Below are 16860 nucleotides of genomic sequence, written 5' to 3'. Positions count from 1 at the left end.
CTCAAAGAAGGTGTTCTAATTAAATTGTTGTACTTACTTGTAAAAGATCTCCCTTAAGTTGAGCAATGGTCAGTTCCCGCTCCTTTTGGGAAAAAAAAAAAAAAAATCATGTGCAATATTGTACAGAGAACGCTTTTGATATCAACTGTTTGCTTAATACCTGGAGCAGCTCCTGCAGCTTCTCCAAGTTCTCCTTGCAGCTACTTAGCTCCTCTTTGGCTTGCGCCGCCTCCATCTGGGTTTTGGTCAGCTCTCCTTGCATCAACTGTGTCTCCTCGTTTCCTCTGGAAGACGCCTAAAGGGATGCACACAATAATTAGCTGCTTGCTACCTTTACTACCATGGTGTGAAAACACGACTAGATAGACAAAGTATACCTCCTTAAGCTGCTTCTCAAGTCTTTCTATTGTTTCAGTTTTGTCCTGAGAGCGAGCGACACAAGAAAAAGCATCAAAAGATGTCTTCAGAAAAAAATTGGGAGCTCAAACTGCTTACTTTGAGTTCCTCCTGGAGATGGGCGCATTGCCCCATGTGGTGGTCCAGTTGCTTTTTGGCGGCCAAGGCTTCATCTCGGGCCTGTTGAAGTTCCAAAGCAATTGCTTGGTCGGCGATGGAAGCCTGGTTCAACAAGTCAGAGAGTTTGGTTAACATATTCATGGACTTCAGTCAAGGTTTTAAACATTTACATGAGCAATCCAATGAGCATTAACATTTACAAAAATGTGAATTTTTTTTTTCCAAATTACATCAATCAAAAATGTATTTCTAAACTAGCTCTGTCAATAATACGTTAATGTTTTAGTGTCTCACATGTTAATTTTCCATATTCGACATCCACATTTGAACAAAAAAAAAAAAAACTTTGATCACCTCACTCTAACCTCTTACCTTCAGAGCTGGCGAGGACTTGGAAAGCTTGCCGCCCATCATCTGTCTGAGCAGATCCAAGAGCGCTGCCACCCTCCTCTCATTGTGCACCATCTCCTCGTTCGAGTGGGAGAGCAGCTGCTCACGTAGCTTGTGGTTCTTCTCGATCCAACCTAAACTGGTCTCCAGTTCTCCAATCTTCTGGCTCAGGTGGTCCACGTTGTCACCCGAATGGTCTGTGGAGGCTTGGTGTTGAAGAGCGTCCAGGGTGGCCTGGCTTACCAAGGCCGCTGCCACCTTCTCTCTTAAATGCTCCTCCAGGGTGGAGACTTTCCGCCGGAGCTCCTCGGCGTACTTTTGACTGCGGCTCAGCTCGGCGTCTTTCTTGCCGGCTGAATCCTCCAGGTCTCGGATGCGGAGATTGAGTTCGGCTATGATGGATGCGGCGCTCTTCTCCAGAGCTTGGATTTGTGCCTGCGCCACAACAAGGCCAGCGGTTTTCTGCGTCAGGGTCTCTGTGAAGTCCTCAGTGTCCTCGCCACTTTCCTTCAAGCGCCGGTGCGTCTCGAGCAGATCGCTGCGCTCCACTTTGAGGGTGTGGAACTCACCGGAGACCAAGTCCATTCTCTGCTTCATCTCATCGTATTCGTACTCCTTAACTGCTCGGGCCTCGTCATCCTCCTTGCGTTCCATGTGAACCAGCTCCTGCTGGAGTTTCTCGATGACAGCGTTAAACTGCTCAATCTCCTCCTCGCTTTTGCGTTTGAGACGTTCCTGCTCACTGCGCAGGCACTCCACCTGCGACTCCAGGTCGGTTATCAGTGCGTCCCGCTCATCAAGTCCCTGAAATAATGACCAAAATCATCAACACATAATACCAAATAAATGCGCCCACCGCCTCTGGAAAAAAAACCTTTAGTATCTCTTGTACATGAATTAATTTTAAACTCGATTTAAACAAGACCAGGGCTGGGCACAGTTTGACCAGAGAGCCATATAATTACAATATAAGTTCTGTAACATTTGTTGAATTTATTTAGCCTGGTTTTTCATTAGATGCATGAATTATAACTAAAATGTATTCTTTTTTTTTTTTTTTTTTTTTAATCAATGTTACTAAATAATTGTTGGTTACTATCAAAACAAAATTTGTGTAATGAACAATTTTACATGTATATTAACTTTTTATTTCATTTGTAAATTAATAATTATTATTGTAAACTATTAAAAATGATCACTTAATTATTGAAATCATATTAAATATCTAATATTTTAGCAGATTTGCCCCCTAAAATTGGTTGATTAAAATTTGTTCATTTACCTCAAATAATCAAATTTATTTATTGTAAAAATATTAAATCAAATATATTAGTATAATTACAAAAAAAATAAATGTTTTTTTAAATGGAAGCAAATGTTAGTGTAATTAAAATGGAAAACTAGTGACCAGAAAAATATTTTGGATTTAGTAAAATTAGTGGATGAAATAGTATTTTGGTAGGTGTTTCTCGATGAAAAAGCTAATAGTTTATTATAGATAATAAAACAAAGGAAAATTAATAAAATAAAAAATGAATATTCCATAAATATTTTATCAATTAGCATTACATTTATCATACCATTTTTAAAATTGAAATTTGTTTCCTCAAATAAATGTCACATTTTACTTTTTCTAATTTCCCTCACCTACAAATAACCTGGCCCATTTGCTTAAAACATTAACTGTGGCCCTTGAGCCCACCCACCAATTCGTCTTTAGTAGAGATTTTTCACACAGAAAGTCGAGCGTCTTAATGACCCAGCACAAAAGGAGCACATGGACTTACTTACCAGGACAAACACAACACCAAAATGGATGCCACCCAAAATGAAAACACCACACATGACGACCATGAAGCTATGCACACACTGAATATATTCTCACATGATATTCCGTGCGTGCATACACATGGCTTGTTACCTTGTTGCCAGACGTTTTGTCCATGTGCTGGAGCTTAGTGTTCTGTTCATTAAGAAGTGCTATTGCCCTGTCCTTCTCCTCCATCACCTTCAAGAGTCAAGAGATAATGTGATGGAATGAACGTGCCACTATTTAAATCAAAAATAAATTTAAAAAAAGTCCAGAGTACACTAGGTTGAAGTAGCCCTCTGATGGATGAGATCTGGCAGACATGGGAACAGGTCGGTTTTCTATTCTAATTAAGTGTTTCCCAACCTTGAGAGGCCACAAGATGGTGCAAAAGCCCTGGCCAATAAGAACATAATTGATGTCAAAGAAGTATTGATACATCTCCACTAAAAGACGGATGCCTTTATGTCAGGGAGGAGCTAAAGTCTGGGTTGTTAGCGGATGTTACAGGGAGTCTTTGCTGTATGTGCATATTCATACACATATCTGGTGCATTTTTTTTTTTTTGTAACCAAATCATCTGGAAGCCATTTATTTTTCAGACTAAGAGTGCTGTCAGGCTTACTGGACAGTAAAGAAAATTATGATCTCTTTGCAAATCACAGTCAAGCCTTGGTTTTCAAATGTCTCCGTTTTCGAACAAAAATTTCGAGATTTTTTTTTGCTTCTGTTTTCTAACGAAAATTAGTACTGAAACGCCCCCAACAAAACCCGGAAATAACGTATTGCAGGCGGCCAGACCGTCTGACCCACCCACGACGCGCTTTATTATTGTCAATTCTAATGCCCCCTGAAAAAACCCGTAAATAATGCGCACGGCGCAAGCAGTCCACTTTTGTTATTCTGTATAACGCAGCCTCTGTACACGGATGTGTCCCGGTAGTGACTGTTGTTTTTCTTCTTATCAAGGACTACCGTATTAGCCCCCAATCTTGGCTCCAAAGAAGGCAAGTTGCTTGTTTAAAGTTATTCTGCACTTTTGTTTAAAAATAGTGTGTAAGGCTGGGGGTTGAATCACTACAGATACGGCAATGCATTTCCAGCCTAGTGTACTCTACTACTAAAGCATACATTTTAAACAAAAAATAAATATATTTAAGTTGTTTTATTATATAAAGTATTTAAACTATACATGTATTTCTACTATCCAGTTTATTATCAGGAAAACCTAAAAAAAAAAAAAAAAAGTTTTAAAAAGCCCATTTTTTTTTTAGGCTTGCAACGCATTTTTTCTTTTTCCATTAATTGTAATGGGAAACATTGATTCGGTTTTCGAACAATTGACTTTTCGAATCGTTTTCTGGTCGAGAACCGAGGCATCACTGTACTCTCAAATTTTATTCACTGTATCTGCTCCTGGTTAGTCTAATAAACCTATTATTCTATTACGTGAATGGCAAAGTGTGGAAACCGATAATGTGAAGTTTTAGTGGAGGAGCATTTATTTGTTCTGTCTTTATTTGCCGATAACGTAGCTCGATGCACATGAATTATACATATTATACATATATTAGATAATATGTAGTAAATAAATGAGAATTACTGGACCAAATTCAGTGAAATTGGATAATTCGCCACAGCACATTTTGGTTGGGAATCACTAGTGTATCCAAAAGGTAGTATGCAACCAACTAAGTGTAGCATAAAGAGGGAATAAGCTACATACTAATCTAACATCGTCTGAAAATACTTGGCTAGCTTCTGTTCACCATTTTTGCATGAGTACCACAGTCATGCAAATAATGGCCAGTGGGACGTATCTTTTGTTGTCGTTTTGTTTGTTGTTTATGCACGATGATTGCCTCTATAAAGTTGTAATCTTACCCTGTGCAAAAAAAGAGGACTATTTAACGGACTATTTGGGATATGCTGCATAATGAGAGGGCTGGCCAGTATTTGACGAAATATGGTAGTTTGCAAAATGTAGAATATACACAAACATGTTATCTTTCTGGATGTTCGCAGGTTACCTGGAGCATGCTCTCTCTGGTTTCCAGGAACTGTTGCTGGCTGCTGATCTCCTTGCGTTGGATCTCGAGCTGCATGTGAAGCTGCTGCACTTCCTCGCTCTTGTTCTCCAGCTCCTCCCGGAACTGCTCCAGCTGCTCTTCAAGGTGACAAATCTGGAAGGACAAGACCCAAAAACCTCAAGATGACAGATCTGATCCTGATGGAGAAGAACAAGAGGGAACACTACCTCCTTCTCTTTCCGGTCTAATGCTTCTCTTTCCGTCTGCAACTGAGCCTCCAGTGTGGAGTGTGTCGTCTCCGTGACTGATGCATGACACCTCTTTTGTTCGTCCTTTCACAAGTCACAAAATGCATACAAAACAAATCGATTCAAATAGATTTTCATTATTTTAATGTTTATTAACTTGCAATTAAAATTTCCATCACCCATAATTTTGACTTTGTCTATTCTACAAGTGTCAGAGGGAGGGGATCGGCACGTCCACAACAAGCAAATTTTTCAGCGGGATTCCAAGCTTTAAACCCAAAGCCAAGTTCATCTATTTTTTTTTAATTTTTAGAACGCTTGTCCTCATCAGGGGTGCCATAGAGCTACAACCTACGCCTGCTGACTAAGATAGAATTAAGGTACATTCTAAAATAAAAAAAAAAAAAGATGAGAATATCGTGCTATTTTGTAAACCATAGAGGTGTATTTAAAAATGAAAGCTATATGAGAATAAAGTTATATGTTTTTAAACTCACATCAAGACTTTCTTCCCTTGTTAACCTTCAAACTTGAATATCATATTACAACTTTATCAATGTTATATTAAAACAAACAATTCAACTTTATTTTTTTTTTTTAATTTGAAGTCAACTTTATGCTCATAATATAAGAATAATAAAGAGACTGTTTTGAAAAGATATGCCTTTAATTTTTAAACATAACTACTCCTATTCGCAGTGGCTTTCAAAGGAGGCTATTTCGGAACTCAGGATGAAAATTACAGGTGTATGTACAAAAATGAATACAGTAATCGCTCCTAGTTTTAGGACATCTGTGAGGGGGTTTTGAGGCTAGCTCTTTCCCTATAAGAACCTCTTGACTGTAATGCAGGTGTACTAACCACTAATGCACCAAGCACCGCATTGCATTCAGTCCCGTTTTATTTATGTGACCGTAAACACAGTGGTCTGTACTGTATTGTTCTCTGGCTCTGTGCAGCCCCCTCCCTCCTCGTAAATCTCCTCTTAAAGTGGTCCCCTCATCTCCACGCTCTCACGCACATGCCAGCCGCATCACACATCCCTTTCGCACCCCCCACCCTCTCGTTTTGCTAACCTTCTCCAGGGACTCCGCGCTGGCCAGCAGGGCCTGCTGCAGCTCACGGACGCGGCTCTCCAGCTTGTCAATCTCCTGGTCACGTTCGGCCACCTCGCGACGCAGCTGCTCCGAGCCCAGCAGCAGCTCGCTGCACCAGTCTGCCTTCTCCTTCAACTGGGAGCTCAGCTGCTCTACCTGGTCAGTGTAAAGAGGGGGGGGAAACAGAGTACGAGCCTTAGAATAGACTCGCTTATGAATACCAATTGCTACAGAGTGTAGCCAGCACATTCACAGCTAGCTTGGAGGTCGTGCTGATCCACCTGAGAAAGGAAGGAGGGGAGAGTGGGAGAGAAGAAGTGCAGGGGGAGGGAGAGAGCGCTTTCATTCAAGGGTGATAAACTACACACTACCGTTAAATAGGGGAGGGGGCTCGCAGGATCCACCTGGAGGAGGAGAAGGAAGAAAAGCAAGAGGGTTTCAATGGGAAGACAATCAAAAAAATGCACAAATCTACAGGAAAAAGAGGGAGGGGGTTGGGAATATTGGATGCACTACAGCAGGGGTGGGCAAACTTTTGTTCTTGTGGACAACATTTCATTTAGAAAAAAAGTCTTAAAATTGGTTAGGGTTAAGTAAAATACATTATTCTCATGAAACTTATTTGCAACAAATTCTTCATTAAATGGGATCTACATGTGGTTGTAAAAACTTATTTTTATTTTTTACATTTCATTTGATGAATGAATTAAGATGAAACAAATACGAAAAAACATTTAATTGACCAATTTTAGGGGGAAAATGATCACCAAAAGCAATTACAGGACTTTTGATTGTGTAAATAGATCATTTGGATTTCATTATGACTATTTTATATTTGCATAATAGTGGGAAGTGTAAAGGGTGTTTATTAATAATTTTATTAATATTTAGATTTAAATTGATTTGAATATTTTACTTTAATTGTTTTATGCGCTCTATGAATGATATATTTAAAATGAAATAAAATTAACATTTTAACTGCAATTTAAGCAAGTAATGACTAAGTTAATGAAACAAATATTACAGGACTCATCATAACATAACAGAACTGCATGAGCTATATTTTGCCCACCCCTACACTAAATCTTCTCCAGGGTATTGGGAGACATACATAGTGACTAGAAGCAGTACCTTTAAGAACACTCTGTCCACCTGCAAAGACCAGGGAGAGAGAACGCGGAAGGAGCGTGAAGGAGCAGAGCGCGCCGATGCAAAAAAAAAAAAAAAAAAAAAAAAAAGAGAGAGGTAAGACAACAAGGAGGAAGTCAAGGGAAAAAAAGAAGAGGCAATTTCAGGTATAAAATCATAAAAAGAATGTGGGCTCTGGAAACTAAATGAATGGTAGGTTGTCATCGCCGGGTTCTCAGCCTGCTGTGAGCTGGAAGCACAAATCATGTTAGAAAATATGCTTTAACTGCTCCATGCAAGCCATAGATAGACTTTAATACTACTATTATTATGGAGAAATGCAGAGGATTAGAAGACAGACCGAACTTAAGAGCATTTGCATCGAGCCCATCATCAAAGCGATCATATTCACAAAGTATGATACACCATTATAATTGAGATAATAATAAGATTATAATTAAGAAGTCAACTCCATTTCAGTCAGCTATCGACCTTACAGTCATTACATTTGCCCAAGTTACACTTTGATGTGTTTTGCCGTCGGTTGCGGCACTGAGAGGCAACCTAATAACTGCTACACATTAACTAACGTGTTAAAAGGTGACGCGCTATGATCCAGAGTTCAATGTAGTTAAAAGCAACAGTTGCACTAGCAATGCACCCGAGGATCAAGAAAAAAATAAAAATAAAAATAACGACTAAAACTTGGTTATTGAGGGGGGTGTTCAGTCACATGCAAAATGACCCACTGCTCACTCCGCCCCCCTGTACTACAGGACTAATGCCAAGCATGACTTTTGTTACCACGACGACGCAAGGTGTCTGGCAATTTGTTCAACTTTGAGTCTGAAAATAAAATTGCGTCGCCATAAACAAAAGTAAAAAGCACGATTTGGCTTTTCATTTTTGGTGGCAGCACTTCATATCCAAGCTGTTGAATTAGAATTTTCAATGAGTCACACGGCTCTGTGCATGTGAAACTCTGTGTAGGCAGGCATGATGTCAATGGGACAACTCATTAACAGACATTTTTGGAAATAGGCACCTCAACAAAGCTTAACTTGTTTTCACTCCAGACCCAATTATTTTGTCACCCAACTATTTGTACATAAAAAAAAGTGAATTTCCATAACACAGCTCTTACAGGAAGGTCTTAGTAAACACATGGAGGAAGTATAGAGTAATATTTTTTTTTTTCTTATTGCTTTTTCCTTAGTTTCACATGCAAGTAGATTGCAATTGAAGACAATGAATGGGCTTTAGGTCTTGAGTTCTTACTATTCAGTGTCATTCGTGAATTCCCACAATGTCACTGTTACTCGCAAAGTGTTAGGTTTCTCTATTGGGCAATGAGCTCCCTTTTTCCCCTGTGTTCCCAAATCTGACAGATCTCTGTGTACAAGTCACATTAAACCTAACTATGTCCCTCCTCCCAAAGAGCCTGTTGGCCCACTTGCATTTGAGGGTCCAGCAAATGAAGACCAATAAAACTTTTGCATGGCTAACCTCAAACCAAACAGAATTTGAATTAAAGTGACAGCAAAGTACAGTGGGTCTATTTGCAGTTGGTTATTCACGGCTTCAACTACAGTACCTGCATTTGCATTTTTTTCCGTGGAAACTATGCTCAGCTTTTTGCTGGAAAGCTCACCTCTTAATGGTTTTTAAAAAGAGATAAACGATGGCACCAAACCCTTGGCTAATAGAAAAATAACAATTGGGAAGTACAGTGATGTTTCAGTAAAAGCGTATACTGTACTGCAAAAACATTTTCAACCATCGCCCCTCTCAGCTGCTTTTAACACACCTATTAAAACTGTTAAAAATGTATCTCAAGACTATAAACTTAAAATTTCCGCAAAAGACAAGATACATTCGACAAGAAAATCTGCAATGTCGTTTGTGGCACTGGAGGTGAACGGCGATATACATTCAATTACTCCATTTTTTGGGTGAAATTCCATTTATCCATCTTTTACAGCTTTGTCGGGCAAGGTTTTTGTGCAATTCAACTAAAGGAATTCATCTAAATGCCCCATGAGTAGAGGAGGTTTCCTGTATTTCGGTTTCCCAATGGCTCTATTAATGGCTACAATGTGACGAGCATAAAGTATTGATCGCAGTCTGACACTTTTCGCCCATGTCAACAACTTTGGTGTCACGTTCAAGGAGGCGCTAGTAAATGATCACCTCTATTGTGGTGTGGCACAGTTTTGTATCTGCCAAACAGAGCGCCCTCCCTTCTTGTGTTACCTGCTGGCTTCTTTGTTCCGAGCCGCTGGGAAGTTTCTGTTGGTTCTTTAGCTGCTGCTCCAGCACGTGGATCTCATGTTGGAAGACGTCCCGTTCATGTTCTCGGTCCACAGCTTGCTCCTAGAAACGAGCAAAAGTCAGTTTTCCCCTGATGAATAAGACCCTTCAGTATAAATGTCTGTCAGTGATGAGTACTGTACTACCGTGGATATAACAAGTTGACACACACATATTCAAATGACAGATTTCTGTGATATCAAGGTGTCATTTCAAAACAAATTCCGAGAATGTGACCGACATGTAGAACTCATTTAAAAAAAAAAAATCTTTGAAAGGGGAAGTAAAACAATCAACAGACAATGTGTTTGCTCAAGTGTGCACACCTCTTATAACTGGAGATGTAGCGGTGTTCAGTCATCTCACAATCACACACTTCTTAAATTAGAAATCAACACACAACTGTCACCATCAAAATGCATCCAACACCAAACAAATAAAGTTCAGCTGTTCTAGCACTTTCCCTAACTCTTTTTCTCACTAGTGGAGGCCTGGAAGCTAGATGGAAAAAGATAACATGCTGTGGCAACCCCTAACTTGACAAGCCGAAAGGAAAAGAAGAAGAGGAGGCCTGAAAGCTATGTGCTAACACTGCTTGGTATTTTGAACTGTGCAGAATGCATTCCACCTTGTCTCAGACAACAGTTACAGCTAAAGAAAAACAGTCACAGTCTCTGACTGAGGGAAAGAGGTTGTTTCCCAAAATCTCACAATACATGGCTGCGGTCATCCTCTCCTTAATACAGTCGTCCTGTCCCATGTGCAGAAAAACACCCCCAAAGCGTCTTGCTACCACCCCCTTGCTTCACAGTAGGGATGGTGTTCTTAGGATGGAACTCATCATTTGTCTTCCTCCAAACACGGTTAGTGGAATTATGACCAAAAAATTCCATAATCCTTTTAAGATTATCTCTTTCACAGTGGACATGCACCTAACGATGAAAATTTCAGATCCCTCTGTGATTTTTAAGTGGGAGAACTTGCAATATTGCAGGGTGTTCAAATACTTACTGTCTTCACTGTAACTCACAGTAAAAAAAAAATAAATATATATATATATATATATATATATATATATATATATATATATTTTTTTTTTTTTTTTTTTTTTTTAAGTGTACAAAGTGTGCACTTTTACTTTAGTACAGGAGTTTAATCAGCACTTCTGCTTTACTCTGTGATTCTACTTAAGTAGCGAGTGTGAGTATTTTGCCCCGGTGTTTGTAGCTTACATCAAGGAACCGCCTGTTCTTGTCCAGCTGCTTCTCCAGAGCCTGGATCTGCTGCTGGAGGTCCCCGGTCTCCAGCTTGCAGGCGGTCTCCAGTTCAATCACCCGGTTGACTTGCTCCTCCAGCTCCGCCTCCAGGGTCTTTATCTGTTTGAGCAGGTCGGCGCTCTCCTTCTCTGCCTGCCGCTGCACCTCCACCTTCTCCTTCATCAGTTTCTCCGTCTCTTCCAACAGATCTGAACGGGCACGCAGGGATTATTGCCTGACCATCCTATTTTGTTGTTGTTGGAGAAACAATTAAATATGAATGGGATGCTGATTATACCGAAGAGTCTGAGCTGTTTCAAGCCTTGTGATAGGTTGTTATGAAATCCAAAATGTGACTTTTGATGGTTGACTGAGATACTTATACTATGTTTCTGCATCTGACTTTCTTCAGACTTCTGATTGGCTAAAATAGCCTTAAGGTTGCAACCTTTTACTTAAACATGCATATATGAGAATGTTTCTTTATTATTCTGGTATAAGAAAAATAAGGAAAATTTGTCACCATATATCTGTAGCCGCAACGCATAATCTATCTGTTCTGGCTATCCTCAGACTCCTCCATCATCCCATCCAGTTTTCCAAGATGAGCCTCCCCCACCCCCACGATGATGTCCGTTCCACTACCACCAAGGAACAACCCCGATTGCTTCACCCAGGATAAAAAGACCCCCTGCAGGATTAGCAGTGACAAGATGCGACAAGTGTGTGAGTGACAGACCATAACATTGCAAAATCCATGCCCAGGAAGCATCGACAGGGGGAGAGGGGTCGGGGTTTGCGATTATCTCACTACCACAGATAAAATAATCAATATTACAAAATACAGACGATTGACGAATCAGATTTTCATTCCGTCATGCTAAATCCAGGGCTAACATTCAATCCAAGATGCTAAAAAAAAAAAATGCAGGACAAGATTAGTGAAAAGCAAACAGCTGAAGCAAAGGTGAGTGATCGTGAGTCCAAAAGCAAGCACGAGCCTTGTCAGGTGACGCCAAAGGTGGGAGTTCATCACATATTTGACAGTCAGAAGTGAGTCTCAAGTCCTTCAAGTTTCGAGAAAGTCGCATGTTACTCTGGGGGTTGGGGGTGGGGGGGATATAATCGAGCAAGTTGAGTCAAGTTTTAGTTGCGTTAAGTAATAAATCAAGTCATACGATCTTGCTCAGTCATATATTAAAATATTGGTAGCCATTTTTTTTTTTGCGCTCAGTATCTGTACTTGCCTTAGTTAGCTGTACTAACATGTAATAACCCGTTCCCTTGTGGTCCATTTCTTTACTGCCAACTCATTTAAACTTGTTACTGACATGAACCTTTGCAAATGTTTGACCTGCTAACATTTCGCTAAATTGTGAAGTTAATGTGGCTTACAAGTCTTTGTGAGTTTTGACAGATGAATTCAGATATTGTCGCTGTTCTGTCTGGCATGTTGCCATTCTCCTTTTCCAGATTTGATCAAAAACAATCTTTGAATCTACATGTAATCATCTTCGATCCTCCATTCGTGATATTGGTTCAAGTTTAAGTCAAGGTGAGTGTCATGAATACAAAGTCAAAGTCAAGGGTCTTTCATTCGTGAGTCCCAAGCAAGTCCCAACTAATAGTGGCCAATTAAGTCTTAACTTCAGTCAAGTCGTGTGACTTGAGCCCCCCACCTCTGGGTGATGCTGGATTAAGGTTACAGCTGTATCGTCAGTTAGACAATTAAAAAGAACAAAAAGAGAGTGGAAGAGGAGCTGAGCCATGCTCAAAGGTGACACACCTGCTTCAGGTGCTGCAACCATTGCAGCTTCAACTAGGCCTATAGGAGAATAAGAAAGCACAGGAGTTGAACATGCTTTGCTTTTGTGGCACAAACGGGAACATCTCAGAAGAAAAGGGTGGCAGGAAAAAAAAAGGATGGCACAGTTTTCTTTTTTAATTCAGGAGGTTGTTAAGTAGTTGACACAGGATGAGGATGCAATAGCATAACAAGAAGGTGTTTCTTAAATTGCCCCATGATCTGAAATGTGTTGAATACTCACCCTTATAAAGACAGAATGTACTCATGGGATACCTTTTTGATAACAAAAGGGGTTATGGTACAAAAATAACTGCATTATGGCAAGTAATAGAGCTTCGCAGCAATGCTCCACCCAATGTCGAATCCCTCAATCTTTCACAATTTAGCGCGCTATATAAGGTAGCAATCGGACAAAATCTTAAGGAATGTTTCGTGGATGAAGGACCCCTGGAAAAGGGCCACATCAAATCAAAATGGTCGATGTCCTGCTCATTTTAAGATGTGACTTCTCGAGACTTTTGTGGGTTTACTTTTGATACACGTTTACCAAATTTAAAATGTACAGAAAATTGCAATTTCCAAACAAAACATCAGACTTCCGGTTCATTTAACGGCATTGCTTCTTTAGACTTTCGGTCTACTCATGATAGACCTCAGCACTAAATTTCACGTTACTAAGAAAAACTGTTTTTTTAGCAAAATGCTCGCCAAATTTTTCGCCAAGATGAAAACGCCTTCAAAATGTGGTACATTTTGGAGTATGGGAAAGCCTTCAAAATGGCCATTTGATAACGACGAAATTATCTCACTTCTCAAAATATCCAAGGACTTGTTACAGGCTTTCTGGGATACGTACAAAGCTCGCGGGGCCCGGCGTTTTCTCGCATGGCGTCTTGTTGCCGGGACACCAGCTCACGCTCCTCCTGCATTTGTAGCCGCTCCTGCTCTAGCTCTTGCAGTCGACTGCCTGTAACCTACATTGGAAAAAAAACAAAAAATCAAAAAGTCAATACTGTCAACCCTTGTTTATTGTAGGTGAAAATCCGTAATGACCATGAGAAAAGGTTTTACCCTACCCACGCGCTTTGAACATATTTAAACCGACGAGTTAATTCAGCTTCAGTAAACCCAGATATATTTCTGGCAGCATCGATCAAAATTGGGCATCATTATCTACCTGCAGCTCTTGCTCTAGGTTCAGCTGGAGCTCCTCCTTCTGACGCAACTGCTCCTCTAACGCAGCCCGTTCACCTGTGTAGCCATCAATCAGACCTGCATGAGATGAGATGTGATGAGAAGTGTTTTTAAAATTTGACTTCTTTAGTGCATGGAGGCGCAGCCTAGACAAAAAAATAAACAAACAAAATAAATCTCAAGGTTGCCAGAAAGCAGAAATTCATTCCCTCTGCATAATTTAGGAACACACAAGTGAGCATGTCTGACCCATTTCGCTCGATATGTAGAACAGGATTGGGTTGCAAATACAATGAAATGCTTCATAACGGCGTGGCTTCATCGCAGGTCAGCGAGCATATTGCTCCAGGATGCCATTCGGGGTCACTGATATGGAGCTGAGATACTGGTTTTCCCTGATAATAATGATTAAATATCATGAAGGCGTATTTAGCGCTTTTATAATGGTTAACCGTGTTGATTTAGTGGGGTTATAAGTACGTAAATATCCATGGCTTTACTCTGTTTGAGACACCTGAGCAGGTCATTGTATTGAGTTTATCTAAGGAGTGTTCTCCTCCAGGATGCACCATTCAGCTCAGCCATGTCATAGTTCTTATTCGCATTGTGTGACACTCACATAGGTTACATTTCCTGGAATTAGTCTGTGAAATCCAAGTGTCACATTGCATGAAACTATTGTAACGCCTGTCGGTGTTATTAATGCTCCACATTCTCTCAATCAAGATGGGTTCTGAAAATGAGCCACATCATGACGTTTTCTACTATTTCTATACATAGTAGCAACAGCTTCAATTTTGTTTTTTGCAGTCTGGTACAGTGTGTTATTTTGCACGTTTTGAATTTGGAATGACAAAGGACTACTTTTGTTTAAATTAAGCAAGTGGACATTTCTCAAGACATTTTTTGTTAGTTTGTTGGTGACAAATATGCCGCTCAATTTTCACAACAAAACCTCTCTGTAATACTCCGTTTATCAGAACCAACATGTTTGCTCTCCGAATTGCAACTTTTTGCAGGGTAACTTAAACCTTAGATGAACTATCATTCAGAACACAATCCATGCTCACTAGTGTTTGCCACAAGGTTACTTAATCTATAAAACAATGTTTTATGGCTGCAAATATTAGACTTCTCCAACTGTATAAAATGATAAGAGTTCAAGTAAAAGAAAGATAAGCAACGAAAATACATCTCACCATTATTCTGTTTCCCAAAAAGTTGCTCTCTATTTGATAGAGTTGAGCACAAGTTAGCTTTGTTGATGTTTGGTGTGCGTGTGGGAGTGAATGCAACAGTTGCGCTCTGCCGACCACCTGTTTCTGACATGGAGGGGCCGACAATCTAGCAGACAACCCACTACCCTAACAAGGTGGAAAAATGGTGTTTCTGTCACGCTGAAATGACATTATAAGTTATTTTCCCTCTAAAGGTTTTCACCGGCGATGTCACAAACTACAAAATGTAAAATATTCACTACAAAAGAACAAGCTAATATCTCATTTGCTTTACTCTTCCTTTCAAATAGCTGATTGCCCCACCCCCCACATCTTGGGCTATTCAGCTCAGCGCCTGGGATTCTGCTTAAAAATCATTTGACGTCTTGTGTTGACATTAGCCACAGTTCCTGGTAGAACCACTTCAAAATTGTGATAGGATGTGTGAATATGTAAAGGGGCGCGCAAAAGTGCATCTCAGCCTCAGGTTTTCTTTTTGAACTCACACTTTAAACTACTACAAGCATTCAACCAAACTTTCCAGTGATCATCAGATGTAGCTAAAGCAGTGACTAATATAATTATTAGCGTTTGTACAGCATAATAATACAGACTGTTAAAAATGTTGACGTCTGCATGGTTCGTTTCAGCAGCACCTGCGTGAATGTGCTCATCGTGTTTGTCTTTTTCTGTTCTCCTGGCGTTCAATAAATGGCTGAAAAGCCTGTGGCTGTCCTTTCCAACGTGCAAGGGCATTGAAGTACATAAGCGTACGTGAAAAAATAACTTGTTTAAATTCTTTGGTACATCAGATTGGTTTAAGCATGTTTCACAAACAAGTTGAAGGTGATCCATCTGTTTCCTTCCACTTCTCTAGATCTGGCCCTTAAAGTGTAATGACCCCTAGTTGCTTTTTTTTAACTTTACGTTTGTGTATGTTTACAACACAATTAAAAATGTTCACCCTCGGCCCGGTGTAGCTCTAGGGCGAGCTGCTCCCGTGCCCGCGCCTCCTCAGCCAGGCGCTCCTGCAGCTCCTCTTGCTTTTGTAGGAGCTCGCTGATCTCCTGGTTGTGGCGGAAGGACTCACGCATGAGCTCAGTCTGGGTGATGCGGGCATGTTCCACCTGTGGGGTAATCACAAAAAAAAAAATAATAATATGTATGATGAAGTGCCGCTCCAACAGCACCTACATAATGTATTAATATTTCCCTGAGAGGGTGAATCAAAACTGAGAATTGCCATCTTTGTATGCTTGCAATTTTTAATACAGGTCTTGGATCCCATTAAATTATGCAGATGTTTCTAAAGCAGGGTACACACGTGTACGAATTGGGACGAATTTTAGCATTTCTCTGGTTTTGGAGGAGTCATCGGTAGTGATTAAGATCACAAGGCTCTCACATTAAAATAACAAAAAACATATGAGTTCATCACTACCGGTATTGTACCCCGCTTTATGTTATGACCAGTGAGTATCTCATGGAATTACACACCAACTCATTCATTCATTCATTTTCTGCACTGCCAATCCTCACTAGGGTTGCGGGCATCCTAATGCCTACTTCAGCTAACTCTGGGCGAGAGGTCGGGTATACCCTGAGGACTGATCGCCAGCCAATCACAGGGCACGTATAAACAAGCAACCATTTACACTCACAATCACACCGACTGACAACTTAAGATTGTAACTGAACTATAATGTATGTTTTTGGGAAATGGGAGGAAATGGAGTACCCAGAGAAAACCCACACAGACACGCAAAGAACGTGGAAACTCCACACAGGTGAGGCTGAGATTTGAAACTCAGTCCTAAGGCCGGTGAGGCAGATATGCTAACCATTCACACACAGTG

General features: G+C 40.3%; 1 protein-coding gene across 1 annotated transcript in view; it reads right to left on the bottom strand.

Moving 5' to 3' along the window:
- akap9 (A kinase (PRKA) anchor protein 9) overlaps nt 1-16860 on the bottom strand; it is a 56237-nt gene that overhangs the window by 11081 nt on the left and 28296 nt on the right. Inside the window, 15 exon segments of the mRNA XM_061814028.1 lie at nt 38-82; nt 161-295; nt 378-422; nt 496-618; nt 889-1710; nt 2828-2914; nt 4747-4899; nt 4974-5078; nt 6072-6248; nt 9474-9593; nt 10763-10995; nt 12573-12611; nt 13450-13567; nt 13771-13865; nt 15969-16131. Of these exon segments, the coding sequence (XP_061670012.1) occupies nt 38-82; nt 161-295; nt 378-422; nt 496-618; nt 889-1710; nt 2828-2914; nt 4747-4899; nt 4974-5078; nt 6072-6248; nt 9474-9593; nt 10763-10995; nt 12573-12611; nt 13450-13567; nt 13771-13865; nt 15969-16131 (2460 nt within the window).

The sequence above is a fragment of the Syngnathoides biaculeatus genome, chromosome 1 (genome assembly GCF_019802595.1).
Source record: "Syngnathoides biaculeatus isolate LvHL_M chromosome 1, ASM1980259v1, whole genome shotgun sequence".
NCBI lineage: Eukaryota > Metazoa > Chordata > Actinopteri > Syngnathiformes > Syngnathidae > Syngnathoides > Syngnathoides biaculeatus.
This window is presented reverse-complemented; position numbering and strand designations above follow the sequence as displayed.